The 21246-nt window shown below is 52.3% G+C and overlaps 2 protein-coding genes across 3 annotated transcripts; both read right to left on the bottom strand.

Annotated features, from left to right (window-relative positions):
- Positions 1-4: 4 nt before the first annotated feature.
- RSPH9 (radial spoke head component 9) lies at positions 5-13698 on the bottom strand. The gene is made up of 5 exons (XM_082663100.1): positions 13457-13698; positions 10058-10223; positions 7434-7563; positions 6809-6955; positions 5-201 (listed from the first exon to the last, which is right to left on the bottom strand). Exons 1-5 carry the CDS (start codon positions 13681-13683, stop codon positions 41-43), a joined length of 831 nt encoding a protein of 276 aa, XP_082519226.1. The 5' UTR covers positions 13684-13698; the 3' UTR covers positions 5-40.
- Positions 13699-15091: 1393 nt separating this feature from the next.
- MAD2L1BP (MAD2L1 binding protein) lies at positions 15092-21246 on the bottom strand. 2 transcript variants are annotated; one of them, XM_082664401.1, is made up of 3 exons: positions 21129-21246; positions 20071-20330; positions 15092-17578 (listed from the first exon to the last, which is right to left on the bottom strand). In XM_082664401.1, the coding sequence occupies exons 1-3, from the start codon at positions 21160-21162 to the stop codon at positions 17066-17068; spliced, it is 807 nt and encodes a 268-aa protein (XP_082520527.1). In that variant the 5' UTR covers positions 21163-21246; the 3' UTR covers positions 15092-17065. The 2 variants fall into 2 exon arrangements, with proteins under 2 accessions (XP_082520527.1, XP_082520526.1); XM_082664400.1 differs by lacking the exon at positions 21129-21246 and adding an exon at positions 20850-20912.

Below are 21246 nucleotides of genomic sequence, written 5' to 3' on the forward strand. Positions count from 1 at the left end.
AAATACTGTTTAGACTCTCCAGACTCCCCAGGCAGCCCTCCTACAGCATGAACGGCAGGTCGATGTTCTTCTCGCCAGTGCCCACGTAGATGTAGCCATAGTTCTTGGTGCGAGGAGCGTGGTAGAAGGTGAGACCTGGCCAGAGCAGGCTGCGCAGCACCACCAGGGTGTTGCCTCTCTCCATCTGGATGCTCCAGGACCCTGAGGAGGAGCAGGAGGCAAGGCCTGGGCACTGTGGAGGCAGAGCCCTGCCGGCCATGCAGAGGCCCCAGGCTCCGGGCAGCCAGGCCCGAGCATTAAGGTCCAATGGGAAAAGGGAAGACAGTTTAATTATCCCGACACTTTACTCCTTCTGATTGCTTTTGAGCCGTTTCACTGCTCATTAAAACCACTTCCAGAGGGAGGGCAAAGGAAATGAAAAGAGGTAAAACTCAAAGCAGCCCGTTTTGTTCCTGTCAGCAAGTCTAGTGAAAGGTTGCGTGGGGGAGGAAGCTGAATCCACAGTGCACAGGCAGAGGGGAGCTGGGGCTGGGCTAGGAGAGGCTCCAGGCTCCCTCTCACCCTGCGCTAGGGGTGCTCACTGGTGGCCTTCAGTCCTGGTGCGCTTCACTGCTGTTTGCCATTTGCGCTCTCTTCCCCAGCCCAGAAGCCTCTGCTCTGAGATGGATGAGACCTGACCAGGCTCACATAGAAGTGGGGCCGTTTCAGGCCTCCCAGCTCAGTAGCCCTTTCTAGCAGCCGGTAGACTGGGAGCCATCCTTGGCTGCAGGGTACTTGAGCTGCAACTAATAAGCCTTTGTCTGTCCTGGGTTCTGCCCGGGTTTCTGCTCCCCAGACGGGAGCAGCCCAGCCTGGGGCTGAGCTGTGCAGCCGTGAGGACTTGGCGGGAAGGGCCTGATCCAGCTCCAGAACCAAGGGAGGGAGCCGTTGTGTGGGAGGAAGGAGCCTGGGAAAATCGCCTCTGGATGCAGATCTGGAACTTCTATTCCCCTGCGCACTGAGGCCTCTCCCGGCCCAGCCGCAGCTCTGCCCCAGGCCCTGCCAGAAAGGCAAATGCTTTGAAGGTTTTGGTGCTGGACCAGCCAGTGATGCGCTGAGAACTGCGCCTAGGCCTTCATCAGCTGCCAGGTCAGCCCGGCTGCCTAGCTTCCACTGCCCCTCTGCCCCCAGGCCTCCTCCAGCCACAGCCCACCATGGTCACTCCACACCCAGCAGCCTCGGAGCTCAGGTCCCACCCTCCCACCCTGAATCCAAGAGACCTGACCACCAGGCACCCCTGGCTCTGATGGCAGCTCAGCCCTACTCAGGGTGCCAGCGCCTGCCCAGGTCAAAGCCAGAGCTTTTGGGGGGTGTGTAGGTCAGCTGGCCTTGGGCTGCTTAGGGAGAGGCCACCTGGAGGCCACCTCAGCACTGTGCAGTGGCCTGCACCGAGTGCCACCACCCATGCAGTGAGATGATGAAGCAGAAAGCAGTGTGGGCTTGACCCCGCTCCCCCAGGCCCGCTCAGTGCTGGCCAGACAACATTAAGAAGAAAGGTGTTCCTGGGTTCCCAGAGCTCTGGGTGGGGCACTGCCTAGGTTGGGAATGGGGGCAGTATCTTTCCTGGCCAGAGAAGTGGAGAGTATTTCCCCTAGCTCGCAGCTTTCCTCTGCATATCTCCAACTCATAGACCTGCCCACAGAGTTCTAGAGGCCTTAAAGGCCTGTTGCTTTCCCAGTCACTCGTTTCAGAAAACAGATGGCCTAGGGGTAACCGGAGAGGGGGTGTGACAGAACAAAGTGTTCCCAGTGCACTGCATTCAGCGTCTGGCCAGAAGCACAGGCCCCCCCCCCAGAAGACAGCCCCTGTTAGCCCCCCCTGCCAGTTCCCAGAGCATCGTCTGGGGTGTCCCTCCCCACCCTTGGAGACCAGGGCCACACAGCCCCCCTTGAACTGAAAAAGGTCAGGCTCTGCCCACCTGGGGAGGGCAGCTTGCAGCCAGATGCTGCCCTGGAGAAAGAACTGGAATCCTGGAGTCCCCCGGCCCAGACCACTGTCAGCAGTTCCCTGTTGCTGGCGCCTTGGCACACCCTGGGCAAGGGCTGGGTCCTGGCCTCCCCTGGCACCAGCCTGCCCACCTAGGGTTTGGCCACCGGGGGGCCCAGGCTCATCAGCAGGGGCTCTCCCCACCCCACCCAAGAGCAAAGAGAAACTGATGGGGATGCTAGAGAAATACATTGCTGCCTCCAGGGTGGGGGCCGGTGCTGAGCAGGCCCAGGGTGCCGGCCGAGTACAGGAGCGGCATGGGAAGTGGCCGGCCAGCCAATGACACTACCTCCTCCCTCCCTTGCATTCCTGTCACACTCCTTTCCTTGTCCCTGGCGCAGCTTGTCGCCCAGGAAACACACACTCAACATGCCAGGAGTCACGTAGTGTCTACCTGGGAAGCCAGGTGCTTGCTGTCACCTTCACCCACTTTTCTCACTGCAACTGCTGGAAAGGCTGGGCCCAGCCAGCCACCACTTGTGGGACTCCAGGGAAAGCAGCCTCCTGCGGCCCTGGTGTTTCCATTCACAGCCCCTGGTCTCTCCCAAGTCTCCCCAGACCTCCCCTCCGGTCCCCTGGCAACCACTCTTCTCCACAAGCGCTCTTCGAGGGTGTGGTGGGAGGGATATAAGCTGGTAAATCAGGAATGGGCCCTCCTGCACCAGCAGGAAGTTCCAGGGCCTCACCCGCCTTGCCAATATGGAAACCTCCGGCTGGGGTAGGCTCCTCATAGTTACATTCTCCTGCCTGCCAGGAAGGAAGGCAGCAAAGCTCTGAGATTAAGTTTGAGGAGTAGAGTGGACCAGGCTGGGGTTCAGGGCTGTCCAGGGGCAGCAGATGGCTTAAACCGGTCCTCAGACCAGCACCACACAACTTGTCACACACACAGAAATGGCCATGGGCCCCTTCTCAGAGCAGCCACTCCCGTGACACCAGGGCCACAGTGCATGGGAAGGGGGTGGGGGCGGGGTGGGGAACCAGGCGGAAGAGTTCCCAGTCTTATTGATGAGCAAGGCCAGGCCCCCCGGTCCAGAAGACCGAGCACCTGTCACCCAGGCTTCCACAGGGCTGGAAGGGAGGTGCCACCTGCACACACCCCAAGAGAAGGCTGATCCCGGACACCGTGTTCCCCGGCCCTCTTCGATGCTGTCCCCCTGGTCCCCCGCTGCTTTCCAGGGAAGCAGGCCCCTTGCTGCCCTCTGCTGCCTGACCTGGGCATTGTGCTGGAGCCTCAGCGGCCCTGTGCTGAGCAGTTCCTGAGATCTGTCAGCTCCGGCCCAGAGTGGAGCAAGGAGAGGCGCTCTGCCCTCTACCCAGCTCACTCTGCTTCCAGGACACCTGCGACTTCGCTTGTGAGGCACCTTGTATTTTACTTTTCTGTTTCATTTGATCTTTCCAAACCTCTGTGAGGCAAAGATGGTGTCGTGTTCCCGGCGGCGTCTCTGGTGCCTGGTACATAGTAGCTGCTCAGTGGCTATTCTTTGCTGATAGAGTGGAAGATTAAGGAGCATTGAATGGCAAGAGTACTGCCTAGAAATCTGGCGTCCTGACCTGGTACTTCATGTGTCATCTGGCAAGAGCCCAAGCTCAGAGAACTCTTAGCTGTTGCCCTGTATCCACCAGGAGGATGGTTCCGCTCCCAAAGCCCTACTCCCACACAACTCCGCAGACCCCAAGGCACAGTTAGGAGGGCATTAGTGGCCCCAGGCAGGGCCAATCTAAGCCATACCTGCTCACAGATGACATGAAGTTCCCCTGAACAATTGCCTCAGACCCAGAAAGGAAACTGATCCTACCTGGGCAGAAAACACGGCTCCCAAATTCCACCCCTCCAGCCAGTGCTGGTGTCCCGGGGAACTCGGGGTTTTGGCCTCACTTAGCAGCCCAGCCATTCTGGCTGCTGTCTGCCTGATGGGGCAGCCTCCCAGCCGCTCCTTTTGCTCTTTCACTGGAAGATAAGGAAGGGAGTCTGGGAGCAAAGTCAGAGTGTCTGCTCTCCCCCGACCATCCACACTTTTACCCCCACACCATGGCCCCCATCAAGACATCATGAGAAAAAGCTGGGCCCGAATTCCTGGAGGCTTTCTGGTGTTGGCTCTGGGAGGAAGGGAGCTGGAGGCCCAGAAGCTGTGGAGTTTCCCAAGGTCAGGTCAGGAGCATCCCTCCCCTCAGGCCCACACACACAGGAGATGTCAGGAGCCCTCAGCCCCTAAGGCTCCAGGACTATGGCAAAGTGCGGGGGTGGATTGGGGTGTTGAATCATTGGTTGACGCTTCAGCCCTAAGGCCCACCATTAGGGCAAGAAGTCTAGGCGCAAGGGGGAGGAGGCGCTCTTGTGTTACCCCCCCCCCCACCGCCAGTCACCCAGCGCTGTGGAGGGAGTGCCTCATCCGCTGGCCCTGGAGCAGTCTGCTGCAGGTGAGAAGGCTGAGAAGTCAGCACCAGACAGAGCTTTCCAGCCACATACTGAATCAGGAAGGAGGGGCTGCTGCCGCCAGATTAGGGGCTCTAAGGACTTTTCTCCATCCACCATTCAGCCCATGGCGCCAGGTCCCACCACCAGTGTTCCTGGCTCCCTGTATCAACCAGGGATGTGCAGCCCCCTCCGGCCTTGCCAGGCGGGGAGCAAAGAATTGGAGGAGGGAGTCTGGGAAGTATGTCTGGTGGTTGAGAAATGCCCATCCCCAGTAAACCTTTTTCATCTCCCCCAGAGTTCCAGGACCCCCTTTTCCATGCTCAAGGAGGGTTCACTCTGGAGCCCCCATGTGGTAGAGGCCAGAGTAGCCACTCTTTGCTGGCAGTCCTTACCCACCTGGGACCCACGGCCCAGCCCCTGGGGCACTGCAGTACCCCTGAAACAGCCTCCAGATCCCTGGCTTGCCCCTTTCCATCCATCCATGCACCACTGCCTTGTTATCACAGACCTGCTCACAAGCCACCAGCAGCTCCTACTGCCTTGGTCTACGTCTCCTACCCCTTGGCCTTCTAGGCTCTCCTAGGCCTGCCCAACCCACCTCTAAGGCCTTTTTGCTACCGACAACAAGATCAGTAATAATTATTAATTTTTACTTGAGTCCTTAATGTGTTAAGCACTATTATAAATGTTTTCTATATGTGTTAACTCATTTAATTCTCATAACAACCCAATGAGGTAGGAAGTATTATTCCCCTTTTACAAATTGAGGCACAAGGAAATTGAGGGACTTGCCTGAGGTCACCCAGCTAGTATGCAGTAGATTCAGGATTCCAACGCAGACTTTCTGGTTCTAAAGCCCTTTCCTTTAACAACTACTGCCGTCCCACCCCTACCCTGAGTTCCAGCCCGACTGGGTTGCTCATTGCTCCTCAGAAGCGTTTCCCCTTAGTGGTGGGGGTGACTATTGTCCTGCCATTCCCAATGTCCACTTAAAATGAAACACCATCTACTTGACACCATAGTTAAGGCCAGAGCCTTGGAGTCTAATGCTCTAACACTTAACTATGTCCTTGGGTTTAACTCTCTGAGCCTCTGTTTCTTCATCTATAAAATGGGGGTAATAGTATCTACCTCATAGGTCAGCTGTGAAGATTAAAATGAGATAACGCATGGGAAGGACAGTACAATGTCTGGCACACGGTAAGCAGTGTCATTGCTTTTATGAGTAGTTACTAGTATCATTATCTTTGCCATCATCAACAACAGATCCCTCCAGTTCTCAGAACACCAAGCATGGGGAGGGAAAGAAGCAGGGGTGCTGAGTCAGTGCCTTGGGTCTGGCCCCCGAATGCCCAGAGCCTGGCACCTGTCCTGGGATGCAGCATCCAAGCAAGAACATCTTCCAAGGACATGCCCGTCTCTACTGGTGGACCCCAGGAAGGAAATGGGGTCTCTGTGACTCCACCAACTGCTGGCTGTATGCCTGGGCCAGGTGGGACCTGAAGCACAATAAGGCCTCTGGCGACCTCCCTGGTGGCACGGTGGTTAAGAATCCACCTACCAATGCAGGGGACAAGGGTTCAATCCCTGGACCGAGAAGATCCCACGTGCCGTGGAGCAACTAAACTCGTGCACCACAACTCCTAAGCCTGCGTTCTAGAGCCCACGAGCCACAACTACTGAGCCCGCGCACCTAGAGCCTGTGCTCTGCAGCAAGAGAAGCCACCGCAATGAGAAGCCCACGCACCGCAACGGAGAGTAGCCCCCGCTCGCTGCAACTAGAGAAAGACCACACGCAGCAATGAAGACCCAACACAGCCAAATAAATACTTTTTTTAAAAAGGCCTCTGAAGTTGTATGTTTTATGATTAAAAAGTACAACCACTTAACAGGAGGCAAATGTATAGAACTCATTTCCTTAGCAGGTGACCTCAGCAGGTCGGTCAGCACCCACTCACTGAGCACCAGCTGTGTGCCAAGCATTGGATCTAACCCTGAAACTAACCATTGCGATGTATGTATGGCTAGTATTTTCAGGGGTGTTTTCAGAGATGTTTTGGGTCGGGGGGAGATTCCCAATTTGCCTCCATTCAAGATTGGTATGAAAATCAAAAGAAACACTGAGAGACTTCCTGTCTGTGGAAGCACATGGAAGACAATCCTTTCATCTGCAAACACTTACCAGCTGTTTACTAGGAGCTGAGCCCTGTATTGAGCCCTGGGGAAGCCCCATCCTCAAGGCCCCACAGTGAACCCCCAGTTCCCACCCAGGCCCTAGGTCCCACTCTTAGAGGAGAATGGCAGGTGGCACGGCCCACTGCTCTGACCTGGGGCAAATCCAATGTCCTCCAAGTAACAGGCTGTTACCTTTGGGGATGTCATGCTCCAAGGAGTCCATGAAGTCCAGGGAGGGGTCCAGGTCAGCCTTCTCAAGCAAGGTCTTGTTCTTCAGCTCAGCAGGCTCCCTGAAGTGGAGGTAGGAACTGAGCTTCTTGGCTTCAGACAAGGACAGTCCTACAAAAGAGGCAGCAGGTAGGAAGTGAAGGTCATTCCCAAACCCCACAGCCCCCTTCCTCTATGATTGGGGACCACGTGGAGGGGGTTGCAGAGGAGTCAGTCAGCTACTGACGGGGGACTGAAGGGTGAAAAGGGAGCAGGGTTCTCTCAGGCCGAACTTGGCTCAGATCCTGCAATGAGGACAGACCATGGAGGAGGAGGGTAGGAAAAAGCGGGGAGCCCAGCACCACACAAAGCCCCAGACCCAGGTGGCCAGATGCTCCCCCACCCTCAGGCATAAAAGAGTCAGGGTCCAGTGACTGGGTACCCCTGCCAGGCACAGATACCAGGTCATTGGGCACATCCTCCCAAGTGATGTGGCCACAGCTATTCTTTCTCTGAGAAAGTGGGCAGTCTCCCCTGGACTCCCAGGCACGTGTCCAACTATGCTCAAGAAGAGATGCCTTCTGGCCCTAAGAGATGCCTGAGAATTCACCTTCAAAGGTCCGATTGACACGGATGGGTCCAAAAGGGGTCTTAAAGAGGGCACCTCGGGGGATGACAGCCACAGCCTTGTCGATCTGGTCAATGATGGACACCAAGCGGGTCTCTTCCTTGATCTGGACCTGAGGAGACAGGAGACAAGCCACCCTGCCAGGGCGCTGTGCCCAGTCACCCCTGGTGCAAGGGCCTCAGCATGACCATCTGATCTGGGTCACCACAGTGTAGATGCCAGGGCCATGGAAAATCACGATGGTGAGTCCTCGCCTTCCCGCCCTCCGTTCCTTTCTTAAATTGGTGATGAGTGCAATATTTAAAACTTAAAAAAAAAAAAAAAAAAGCAGTCTCTCTCATTTCATCCTTGGCCCCCTAATTGCCCTCACTGGGGGCAGACATCGTTAATGGTTTTTTATGTACCTTTCCAGAAACAAACCATTCTATCATATTTTAATGTTGCTTATTTTGCCTTTTTAAAATATAAAAGCTATCATGCTCACTGTAGACTATCTGGGTAATAGAGAAATATTTTATAATATACCTAAGAAAATGAAAACCACTCATAATCCCACCTTCTAAAGGTAATCGCTGATAACATATTGGTATACTTCCTTCTATTCTTTTTTTCTATGCCTATATTCAAAGGAAAATTAGAGTTACAGTTTATATAGTTTCATGCCCTGCCCTTTGACTTAACATTATTTCTCAAGCATCACCCCATACTATTTTTACGCAGATGAAATTTGGTTATAATCAATATCAAGGGCAGCCCTGAACAAAAGGACTTCATAGAGATGTTTGGGAAAAAGCAGCACTTGACAGGGAAAACATGTCACTGGGAGCCCCCAAAGTCACTCAACCACCTGTTTCCCACGGGCTGCTGACTAGAATTGATTACGAAGGAGGAGACTGAAACTAAATAAGTGTCTAGGCCAGGGGCTTTAAATATGTCACCTCATTTAATCTGCACAAGCCTGCAAAGTAAACATAATGATCCCAACTCTACAGAAAATAAAACTGAGGGGAGGTTAAGTTTGTCAGGCGGGCACGGGGTTGCAGCTGAAGCATCATAGACCTAGACCCAGAGTTTCGGCATCACCTGGGTTCCAGTGCAGAGGCTGGGTTTTGAATCCCAGGTTTCTCTAGTTTCAGAACTTGGGCTGGTTATCTTTTTACTGCACAATCCCATTTCTAGGAGTTGATCCTTCAAATCGAGTGCACGCATGGGAAATGACGCATGCACAAGCTTATTCACTGTGGCATCGCTTGTCAGAGTGAAAACTTGGAAACCGACATTTCCATGAATGAGACGCCGGTTAAATATGGTACGTTCACACAATGGTAAAAAGAATGGAGAGGTTCTTCAAGGCACTGATGTAGAAAAATCTCCAAAATATATTGTTAGGAGAAAAAAGCAAGGTGCAGAACTGTGTGCATAACATGTTGCCATTTGTTTTGTTTTGTTTTTTAAGATAAAAAGAGAATATGTCGGGGTGAGGTATTGGCTGAGGTTTGTACTTGCATAAAATGTCTCTGGAAGCAGAGCTTCTCAAACTTAAATGCATATTTAAATCCCCTTGGAGGGACTTCCCTGGCGGCACAGTGGTTAAGAATCCGCCTGCCAATGCAGGGGACACAGGTTCGAGCCCTGGTCCAGGAAGATCCCCCATGCCGAGGAGCAACTAAGCCCGTGCTCCACAACTACCGATCCTGTGTGCTAGAGCCCACGAGCCACAACTACTGAGCCTGCACGCCTAGTGCCCATGCTCTACAGCAAGAGAAGCCACCGCAATGAGAAGCCCCCAATTGCCGCAACTAGAGAAAGCCCGCTTGCATTAACGAAGACCCAATGCGGCCAAAAATAAATAAATAAACTTATTTTAAAAATAATAAAAATTAAAAATAAATCCCCTTGGAACATGTTAAAATTCAGATCCTGATGCCAGCCCAAGAGTCTGCATTTCTAACTCCCAGGGCATGGTGATGCTTCTGATACAGACTGCACTTTGAGTGGCAAGACTTGGACACACACACACACACACACACACACACACACACACACACACACACACACGCAACACGGTTATATTAATGACCCCCAGAAAGACGACCTGAGTGACTGGTGAATAGGGTAGGAGCGAAACTTTACTATATTCCTTTTCGTGAATTGTGAACCAAGTGAATGTATTACCTAGTACAATACACATTTATACAAAAATATAAGCACCTGCGCACACCCCTTGCCCCAGAGCAAAGCACATACCCCTTCTTCCCAGCCCCAGCCCCATAGCACGGCTCCCCCGAGAGCAGCCCAGCCACTTTAACACCCTGTCATCACTCAGGAGTGGTGTTACCCTGGGCAAGTCACTTAACCTCTCTATGTTTCAGTTTCCTCCTCTCTACCACCTGGAAAGTAAGGTACCAACTTCCCAGAGCTGTGAGGATGAAGCAATGGGACTGATACAGTGGCACAGGGCCTTACACACCCAGCACCCCAGGCCCAGCTCGCCCCAGTGGCAGTGATTATAAACGTTGTTTCTGCCGCAGTGTGCATTGGGCTGGGGTTTGGATGGCCCAGGTCCCTTTCATTTGGGTCCTCCTCCTCCTCTTGTCTTCACTCACCACTACTTCTTCTTCAAAGACCTTTTCGCCCTCATTCACCTTCTGCAGCTCGGTGTGTTCATACGCATGTGAGGGGTCCCCCATGAAGCGGCCCTTCACCACAGACGTCTGCATCTCCATCTCCTCTGTGGCAGGGGGCAGGAGGCTCCACTCCATGCAGTTCAGGCTGCCAACAACATCTCCATCACCCCGATTCTAACTCCCCTCTCACTCCAGCTTCCTGCCCCGCCCCTTCTCAAGAGAGGTGAGGCCCAAGAAGAGCTGTTGGGAGTCATATCTTTCCCCTATGAAGCACTAAGTGCCTGTGGTGCACCCCACCCCACACGTGATGAAATTCAGCATGCCAAGATTCCAAGAGCTTCTTCCTAGATAGATATCTGGACTGTGAGGTCCTGAATGAGTTTCTGGAAGCTGAACTTTCCTCAGTTGCAGGTGCCTCTGCTCCTGTAGGCCCCAAATTCATGCTCAGCCTGCCTGCTGAGCTGACAGCATGGCCATCTCCCCCCACTTCTCAGGAAAGCCCAGCCCAGGCCCAAGAAGCTCTCCTCCTCCGAGGTCTTCCCTTCTTTCTCACATCCTGCCAGGAGGGGATATCCTCCCACTCCTCCCTCATCCATGTAAGGCCTGCGTCCCCAGCCTGCTCTCTGATCACGTTTCCTCCCTTCACTCTCCACTGGCTCCTTCACAACGTGAAAATGCCCCAGCTTTATAAAACAACAGCCCTCAAATCCATGTCCCTCTAGAAAATTCCCCTTTCCTGTCCCGCCCACTTCTTCCCCAATTCTGAATCATAAGCGAGAACAATTTGCTCTGTGGCAGCCCTTGCTCTCCCTCACTTTCACTCTCTGACCACTGCACCATGATTCTGCCCCTGGCACCCCAAGAAACTGCTCCAAAGAAGGTCATCCATGGGACCTAAGAGCCAACAAACGCGGGCTTCCCTGGTGGCGCAGTGGTTGAGAGTCCGCCTGGTGATGCAGGGGACACGGGTTCGTGCCCCGGTCCGGGAAGATTCCACATGCCACGGAGCGGCTGGGCCCGTGAGCCATGGCCGCTGAGCCTGCGCGTCCAGAGCCTGTGCTCCGCAACGGGAGAGGCCACAACAGTGAGAGGCCCGCGTATAGAAAAAAAAAAAAAAAAAAGCCAACAAACGCATCTCCATTTCTATCTCCTTTGACATCTCCCTTCTCCCTCCTCCAGTGCCTTAAGTACTTCCAAGGATCTATTCTCACTGCTCTTTTCTCTCCACAGTCTCACCTACCTGACCCCTAGAACGCCAGCTACTCCCTAGTTGACATCCAGAATCCAGCCACCTCTCACCACCTCCACTGTTTCCACCCTTGTCCAAGCCACCATCTACTCTTGCCCAGATATTGCAGTAGCTTCCTAACCGGTCTCCCCATGTCCATACCTGCTCCCCTTTCAGTCTAGTCCCCACCCCGCTGTTAAAATCTAAGCCAGATCGTGTCTCTGTGCAGAACCTTCCAGTGACTTCCCATTGAGCCAAGTCCTTACAGTGCCCCACAGGGCCCTGCACAATTGTCTCGGCCCCTCTCTGACCTCATGTCCTGCAATGGTCCCCCTCACTCACTCCTCTCTAGCCACACTAGCCTCTTCAGGGTTCCACACTACACTAAGCACACACCTGCCTCAGGGCCTTTGCACTTGCCTGGAATGCTTTTCCCTGAGATAAACACACAGCTTACTCTCTCAAGTTGCTTCAGGTCTCTTCTCAAATGTTACTATTTATAATAGTACCCCATCCTGTATTCTCTGTCTCCTTTAGCACCAATGCTAAGTGTATGCAGTATATGTGTATGTTTATTTATCGTGTCTCCCCTCCCCCACATACACACTAAAATGTAAACTCCATGAAGACAAGGACTTTGTCTCTTTTCGCAGTGGATTCCCCATGCCTAGATCAATGCCTGGCACATACTACGTGCCAAAGAAATAAAAACTGATTGGAATAGGGTGAGTCTCAAATCTCTATCTTCAGTCCAAATTTTTCTTCTGTACTCCAGATCTGTACTTTAATATGCCTCCTTACCACCCTGCCCCATAGGCACGTCACACCAAATTCACTAGGCCTTCCCTAGTACCTCCTGAATTCTCTCCCAGTGGGGGGCACCAGCACTTACCCAGCTGCCTAAGCTGGAAGGAAGGGTCAACCTTGACCTCCTCTTCACCTTTCCCCATTTAGTCACAAGTCCTGCCACTTCTACCACTTAAATCTTTCCAATCCCTCCCCTCTATTCCCTCAGCTACCTCCTCCTTTCAGTCCCCCTTCATCTGGACACTGCAACACACTTCCAAATGCTCACCCACTTCCAGACCATTCTACCCACTCAGGTCTGAGCAGGCTCTTCTTGACTAAAGGCCCTCAGTGGCTCCCCATAGCCTGTGGACAAAGTTCAAACCGCTTGGCCTCTCCATCCAGTTCAACATAACACCCTAGGCTGCCACTGCCATGTTTGTCTTCCCACTATTCTCCCAAAAAACCCAAAGCCAGCCCAAGCCAATAAGCTTGCAGTTGTTCCCTCTAACTGGCATGCCTGTCCCCGACACTTTCCTAGAGAACTCCAGATCATCTCTCAGATCTCAGTAATCTTATCTAATTACTCTCTAGGAGAATGTCCCACCCTGGCACCCCTTTGTGTACACCTCTGTCCCAGGTTTAAGACACTTTGTTGTAATTGCTGGGTTACCCATTGGTCTCTCTTCCTAGGATGTGAATAACTTGGAGATAGGGGTGAGTCTTAGCCATCTTTTTAACCCCAAGTCTAGCACAGGATACATCCAATCAATGTTGGATTGATGCATGGATAGATAAATGAAGTCTCCAACTTCCTGCAGCCTCAACGGAATGCTTGTAAGATGATGAGCTCCCCATCGTCGGGGGTAGTCAAAAAGAGGCTGGATGGTCCTGTATGGCACTGTCCAGGGAAATTTCTTCAGCTCTAAATCCCTTCTCTCCCATTCCACATTCGTTCACTACTTCCTAGAGTGCCTCCTGTGAGCCAACACCTCCACCAAAGATGCTTCAGGACCCACTTCCAAACAGCTCCCCACCCCCCTCAAGGCTTCTGACCCTTCTCCAAACTGGACTCTTTGAAAACGCAGGTCCACCACCTGACGTCTACTCTGGGTCTTCATTCTCCAGAAACTTTCACCTTGCCCAGCCTCCGTTCTTGCCACACGTCCATTGTAAACCCACCAAGTCTCTAAGTTTCTCTGGCGCCCCTCCCCACGTATCCTCCCAGGGAGGACCTCGCCCACTCGCTTCCTGGACCTCTCCCCTTTCGATCCTACCTCGCACCCACCCCTTCCTGGCCCTCGCTAGCCCCCGGCTCCTCAGTATCCCCCTGTGGCCTCAGCCAGCCCGGGCGCCGCCTCCACCTGTACAGGGTCTTGCGCGGTGCGAGCTGGTCCTCGCTCAGGCCCTGCGCGATGTAGTAATCGTCGACGAGGCCGAGGATGCGGCCCCAGAAAAGGACCCGATCGAAACGGTAGTCGCGTTTAACCAGCATAAGGGAAGTGAGCAGTGAGGCCCGACGGTCCGGGCTGAGGCCCTGCCCACTACCGGACGCCAGCTCCAGAGACAATAGGAGGCTCTCTTCGTCCATTCCTCCAGCGGCTCTGCTCAACGCCTGCCCCGTTGCTAGGAGAAGCCGGTGTCCACTGAGACCCAAAGCTCCGCCCTTCCATCCGACCGGAAGCGGGATTTCACGCACGCGACCTCCTGCAGCTCAACCTTCTAGGGCCTCCTGCCAGCCCTTCTTCCCATGGAGCCCTTCCGAAAAGCCTGGGGGTACACTAGCTCCCTCCCGCTTCCTTTCCCGAGTAAGTGTCTGGAGGTGTTCACTTGTCAGGGCAACGGCGTGGTTTTCCCCCCAAATAGGCAGGATACAGTCGATAGGTTGGAGGTCCAAATAAGCCAAATTCTGGGGATATTTTTGTTTTCCCTAAGCCCTTTCACACGGTCGACATTTACTGAGTCCTCACTGTATATGCAGTGGGGGTTTGGGAAGAAAAATGCAACAGCGACACTAGCTATATTATTTCACTCCAGTCGTGTCCTTTCTTGGCCTCAGAATTATCTATGCAGAAAAGAATTTGAGATCCTCTTGGCTCTAGGATACCAAGGCAATTAATCCCCCGCAAAGCCAGGTCTTACAAAGACCTAGGCAAGGTGATGGGGGGGGGGGCGGTGAAGTTCCCCAGTGGCCCAGTGGTTGGTTAGGACTTCCCGCTTTCACTGCCTGAACACCTGAGCCAATCCCTGGTGGGGGAATTAAGATCCCACTAGCCCTGCGGCACGGGTAGCTGGGGCCTAGGCAATGGGGCAAGGTATAGGGCCATACCTTGGGAAAGGAGGGTGCGAAGAGGGGTACAAAATGGGTGATTTTATAGACTACACTCTCCCATCAACATTTTCATTTACATTAACAACTACATGTTCCCTACCACCTACATTTACCTACCTCAAGCCCCACAACTGTTGCTTTTAGGCAAAAGTGGTGGCAACAGATGGAAGGCCAGAACCCCACTGAAGCTGGGGCTCTTCACTCCCTGGGCCAGATACTATTTCTTCACATCCATCTCTGGAGTGCCCAGCCAAGGTTAAGAGGTAAACAGGGACTTGCATAGTGGCGCAGTGGTTAAGGATCCGCCTGTCAATGCAGGGTACACGGGTTTGATCCCTGGTCCAGGAGGATCCCACATGCCAGAGAGCAACTAAGCCCGTGCGCCACAACTACTGAGCCTGCGCAATAGAGCCCGTGAGCCACAACTACTGAAGCCCGTGCACCTAGAGCCCATGCTCTGCAACAGAGAAGGCCCCGCGATGAGAAGCCCGCACACCACAACGAGGAGTAGCCCTGCTCGCCACAACTAGAGAAAACCCATGCTCAGCAACGAAGACCCAATGCAGCCAAAAATAAATAAATTTTTAAAAAGAGATAAACAGGTGCCTCAGCAGGCTTGTTGTCAGAGAAGGAGATGGGATTTATTGATAAAATTATTAACTGATATTTTAATTTCTGGATTCCTTTGGAGGACTCATGAAATCAGAATGACCTGTCCCCAATGCCAACCCGACAGAGAACTGTCTAAATTACCTGAATAATTACTTTGTTTTGATTGCCTAGACATTGTTTATGAAGGCTTTTAAAAGTCGTACTTGAGGGATCTGACTTGGCTTAATGTGTCTTAAACATCTCAAAACAATTTATAACTTGTTCAAAACTCTCCCTCCCTTTAGGCAGACCCCTTAGCCTGTCCCTTCCCAAGTGGGAGATATGGCCCTGCTCCTCTTCTGTAAGGTAATATCAGACACAAAACCAGCAAAGTCCAGCTGGTGGAATATGCTTCAAGTGGACACAGCACAGAAAAGATCTCAAACCTTTTGTTTGCATTGATTCCATACTTACTCCGCACCAATAAATGGCAGGTTCCATGTCACGAAACACAATCTGAAGCCAGAGACGGAAGTCCTGCTGCTTTCCAATTCTACCACCTTCAGTAGGGCAAACCCTGTTTAATTAGCTCAGAGTAAAATCACACAGGGTGTACAGCAGTGTAAAGCAGTGAGCCTCGAGCCAGCTGGACTGGGTTTGAATCCAGGTTTTGACACTTATGCAAGATATTCAAACTCATGAATCCAGGTTTCGACACTTATCTTATGCAAGTTATTCAACCTCCCCAATCTCCCCAAGCATCATCTATAAAACGGGGACTATAATATGAACTTTTCAAGGTTATTAGATTAGATAATGTATGTAAAGTGCTTAAAATCTACTATAAAATATAAACTATTTTCTTAAAATATAAAACATAAAACATTCTTCTTAAAACGTAAAAAATAGTATATATTGCCCCCATTTACACATACATACACACACACACACACTCTCAAACACACACCCCTATCTCCAACACCAGCAGGATGAGGATTCTGTCTTCAACTTGCTTCCAAGAAATAAGCAGGTGTTCGCAGGGACAAAGGGCCTCAGTGCTTAGTGGACAGGACAGCATCAGGCTGGAGAGGATAACAGTAAGGCTCAGGATGGCCAAGCCAGAAATGTAGCCAAGGAAGGACAGCCACAGGCAGGAGAGCAGGGTTTGCCTGAGGACAATACTGCCAACAGTAACTGCCGGCAGCCACCATGCAACTGCAATGGAGAGAGGCAGGGCAGAATTCCAGAAGGGACATCTGGCCTCAGGGAAGTGAGCCTGCAGGGCAGCCTTGGTGCCTTAGCCTACGGTTCAATCAGGCTTTGCAAAGACTCTCTCGGTTTTCTTTTCTCAGCTCCCTTCCCCCATGTGACCTCTGCTCTGGGTACACATACTCACGTGGCAAGCAAAGAACATCGGGCTAGGAGTTAGCTGATGAGAACTCTTGCCCCAGCTCTGATATCGAACTGTTATAGAACCTTGGCCAAGTCACTTAACTTCCCAGATTGGCCTGGGGCTGATGAAGAGAAAGAATCATTAGTAAAAAAAAAAATCATGGAAGCCCAAAGCACAAGAGGCCAAGGGGGAAGATAAAATACTCTAACCTCAAGCCTGGAAAGTCTCTTTAAGCTAAAAGAGTTTCAGGAAAATGTAACATTAATCCATACATTTTATATTTAAGTTCATGAGTCATATCCACATTATGTCCCTGGTAAAAATTCTGAAAGGCCACAGCAAAAAGCAGAAAAGGGTCACCTCCATAGGGGTGTCCGTCTATGGGCCCATGTTTGCTTTCCAACCCCCAAAAGAAACACCTGACCCAGAACCCTCTGGGAAAATCAGCCTTTGATTCAAAGAGATGCTTGTTCAGTGATGATTATTACAGCCCTAACCATACCATCAGCCCCCCGGGAAGTCTAAGGGAGGCAGGCAGCCAGAAGGAGAGAACCTTCCTCTCGCCAGGAATTAACTAGCTCCAAGCAAGAGATGGGTGACTTGGTGCCACAGGGGGAAAGATAATTTAGCCATTGTGTTCACGATGAGCATTCCCATTCACTCGTGGAAGCCCTTCAGTGTCACTGGTGCCTGGAACCAAATGTAATCCTCCCAGGCTGTAGCTGGGATGGCGGGTCGGCCACAGGACAGGGTCACAGTCAATTTGTGGCCCCGGCTGGGCACTCTATAGTTGAGCTTGGGTCGAAACCAGTCTTCTCCACAGTCGCGGTGACCCTGTGCCATGACAATGGTGCCCATGAGTGGAGGAACCTGCAGCTCACTGAAGGCATCAGCCATGAAAATGGCTCGGAAGAGGCGGCGCAAACAAGCTGCTGTGCTCAGGCTCGGGTCCATGCTGTTGGGGACCAAGCGGGACAAGTCAAGTTCATAGAACTCCTTGGGACTGAGGGCATTGCCCCCAAGGAGGATCAGCACTCGTGGTACTAGTGTCCTGGCAAAGAGACCCTCCAGGTGGCTGAGGACGCTCTCCAGTTCTGCCAGGGTTTGTTGGCATTTCCTGCTGCTCACCTCGGCAGTGGCCCGAGGTTTCTTCTTCACCACTTCCTCTGCCTGTGAGGACAAAGAATGGTGACAGAGAAGTTCTGCAAGGTAGGGGAAAGCTAATGACCTTTGAAGAACCCTCTGGGATGGAGCAGATTTATGGGACTGGATTTCCAGTTCAGTGAACTGCCACAGGCAAGACACTGGGTTTTATCAGAGGGTAATGTATCAAAAAGGAAACTACGTTCTTTGTACAAAATCATAATTCTTCCACACTTAGAACAGCAAAGACAGTGTTCTGAAGCAGGAGGCATCCAGAAATTAGCAACTAAAATACTCAAGGAGATGTGGTGGCACGGTAGGTGGCAAATTTTTGCTGTGCTGAGAGTGATAACAAGACTGAGGATTATTTGGTCTAATAAATTCTGGAGTTCATCCTCCAGTTAAACATGGCAAATGGAAGGAAGGGAGGGATGGAGGGAGGGAGGGAGGAAGGAAGGAAGGCAGGAAGGAAAGAGGGAATGGAGGGAGACAGGAAGGGAGGGAAGGAGGGGAGAGGAAGAGGACTCCCAAGGGCAAAAAGAACTGGAAGGGACTTCCCTGGTGGCACAGTGGTTAAGAATCTGCCTGCCAACGCAGGGAACACGGGTTCAAGCCCTGGCCCAGGAAGATCCCACATGCCGCGGAGCAACTAAGCCTGTGCACCACAACTACTGGGCCTGCACTCTAGAGCCCAAAGCCACAACTACTGAGACCGTGTGCCACAACTACTGAAGTCTTCACGCCTAGAGCCAGTGCTCCGCAAAAAGAGAAGCCACTGCAATGAGAAGCCCGCGCACCGCAACAAACAGCAGCCCCCACTCGCCGCAACTAGAGAAAGCCGGCGCACAGCAACAAAGACTCAACACAGCCAAAAATAAATAAATAAATAAATTGCAAAAAAAAGAACTGGAAAATAGACAACAGTGTCCAAAGGCAGCAACAAATTTCTGGAAGAGAGAAAGCAGACGGAAGAGTTCGAAAGAGCTGAATGCCAAGTACTGACAGAGGGGACTCCCCTGAGAAGTTTGAAATGATTCACAATGCAGAAGCCCATAAAGGCCCAGGAATTGTCCACTTAAGCACCACAGAAGACAAAAGTGAACACATGGGGACTGAGGGAACACCTGTGCAAGGACCCTTAGATCACCTGCCAATTTCCTCCACCCAGACAGAATGTTTTGGAAGTCCTCTTTCTCTCTTTCTTTCCTTCCTTCCTATTTCTCTGATTTAGTAGTATTTCAGATGGGAGCACAGATAAGCATGTGTTCAATTTGCCATGTTTATCTGGAAGACCACTCCAGAATCACCTTTATTAGACCAATCTTCTTTCCTGTTATCACTACCATTACTTTCTCACCCAATATCCTTCAAGGCTATCAGCTAGCTCAGAGGCCCAGCCATGCACACAGAACTTTCAATGACTTATTCTTAAATATTTATCAGACCCCAAATAAAAGCCTCTAACATGAAAGAGACAAAAACAAATAAATAGGAAAAGGAATCTGGAAGAAACGGAGACACTGCAAGCGACAGAGAAAAGCTTCAAAAATACAATTAACGTCCACAGGTAAGAGAAGTTCATACAGACAGGAAACAACAGGATGCAATTTAAAAGGAACATGTAAAAATTAAGAAAAAGCTCTTAAGACTATGACTGCCAAAAAAGAAAAAAAAACTGATATAAGTGTTAGAATATAAACTCAAGGAAGTTTATATAAATTTATATAAACATAATATAAACCCACAGAAAATATAACATAGAAACAAAGAGATGAGGATATGGACAGAAAAGACACTAAAATTAAAGGATCAGGGCTTCCCTGGTGGCGCAGTGGTTGAGTCCACCTGCCGATGCAAGGGACACGGGTTTGTGCCCCGGTCCGGGAAGATCCCACATGCCGCGGAGCGGCTGGGCCCGTGAGCCATGGCCGCTGAGCCTGCGCGTCCGGAGCCTGTGCTCCGCAACGGGAGAGGCCACAACAGTGAGAGGCCCGCATACCGCAAAAAAATAAATTAATTAATTAATTTAATTAAATTAAAGGACCAGTTCATTAAGTCCAAATGCAACACACAATAGAAGTTTCAGAAAAAGAAAACAAGAGGAAAAGCAGGAAGGGTTAGACTATCAAGACTAGAGTGGGTAGAAAGGGGGCTTCCCTGGTGGCGCAGTGGTTGAGAGTCTGCCTGCCGATGCAGGGGACATGGGTTCGTGCCCCGGTCCGGGAGGATCCCATATGCCGCGGAGCGGCTAGGCCCGTTAGCCATGGCCGCTGGGCCTGCGCGTCTGGAGCCTGTGCTCCGCAGCGGGAGAGGCCACAACAGTGAGAGGCCTGCGTACCACAAAAAAAAAAAAAAAAGACCAGAGTGGGTAGAAAGGGACAGAAGCCATAGGGCTGAAACATCCCTTACAGCTGCTTAGGCTGACAGGCCTGAAGATTCCTTAGACGCCCTTTTTACCTGCCCACCATCTAATAGCCACAAAGTCTCCCCACCAATTTTCTCCCAAAGCCTGTGCCCACCTGGGGAGGTTTTCGGTAGAAGTGCTTAAGCTGTTCGTAGGGCAGAGGGAGTTGCTGGCGTTGGTACATGATATGCTTCAGAAGTTCACAAGTAAACCGACAGCACCCTTCCTGGCTGACAGGCCCGGGAAACACCACTGGCACCACGCAGACTCTGGGGCGAAGGGGCTCCGAAGGGTTGGGAGGTTCCTGGGGGGAGGTGGTCTCAAGTTCTATCTGGGGGTCGTGGGTTTCCTCCGACTTCTCACACCACTCCAAATCTGGTAGGTGCACAGGGGGACAAGACAGAAAAATGAAAAACTTAAAAGGCCAAAGCCAGTCTTCTCATTCCCTTGTGGCGACATCGGCCACCACTGCGGAGGCGACACCCCGACACATGCAGATTCCCTCCGCAAACTCCCCTGTGGGCGGTGGCGCGGAGGTTCCGGATCCCAGTTGCCTAAGGTGAAGTGACGGCGGGATTTGTGGGGAACGGGTGGAGGATTTCGGAGGCAGCGACTGGGGCTCTGCTCAGAAAGTGGAGGCCCTGATCTGGGAAAACGAGTTGAGAGAAAGTGTAGTCAAGCAGGGCCCAGAACCCGTCGCGAAAAGGGGGGTGAACCAATGGAATCCAGGGCCTTGGGGGCGATGGAGTCAACGGCGCCGAGTCAGAACTGGGAGGGACGCCGGGAAATGGGGACAAGGAAGACAGGCCAGAGAAGGGGCCAGGGGCTAAGTGACTGGAAGGAGCAGCGGTAGGGAGGAAACAGACTCCTCGAGCTCCGGACCCCACGCCTTACCAGAGACTGCGGCCGGGGCCTGCACTTCCGGCTCTGGGGCCGCCATCATGACCTCCTCCCCACTCTCCGTGCGGTTTGAATAGGCGCCCCGCGCAGCCTCATGGGAAACCCGGCCTCCACTTCCGGTTCCGTTGCCGGAAAGTGGGCGGGGCGCCGCGTCAGTGTGGCGGAGGCTGGGCTGGGTGGGGAATTGAGCTCCGCGCTCTCCTTCTTAACACCGTCCGGCAAGTCCGCTGAACCCTTCTCCTACAGGGAAACCATGGGTTCTCAGCCACTTACCGCTGCCTTCCAAAGGACACCCGCCCGCATGCATCCGTTCTCTCCTGCGTTCCGTATTCGCTGCGCACCTACTTCGTGCCAGGCCCTGTCCTAGGTGCTGGAGACTCTGCAGCGAAGA

The sequence above is a fragment of the Grampus griseus genome (genome assembly GCF_964374135.1).
Source record: "Grampus griseus genome assembly, chromosome: 10".
In the NCBI taxonomy this organism is placed as follows: Eukaryota; Metazoa; Chordata; class Mammalia; order Artiodactyla; family Delphinidae; genus Grampus; species Grampus griseus.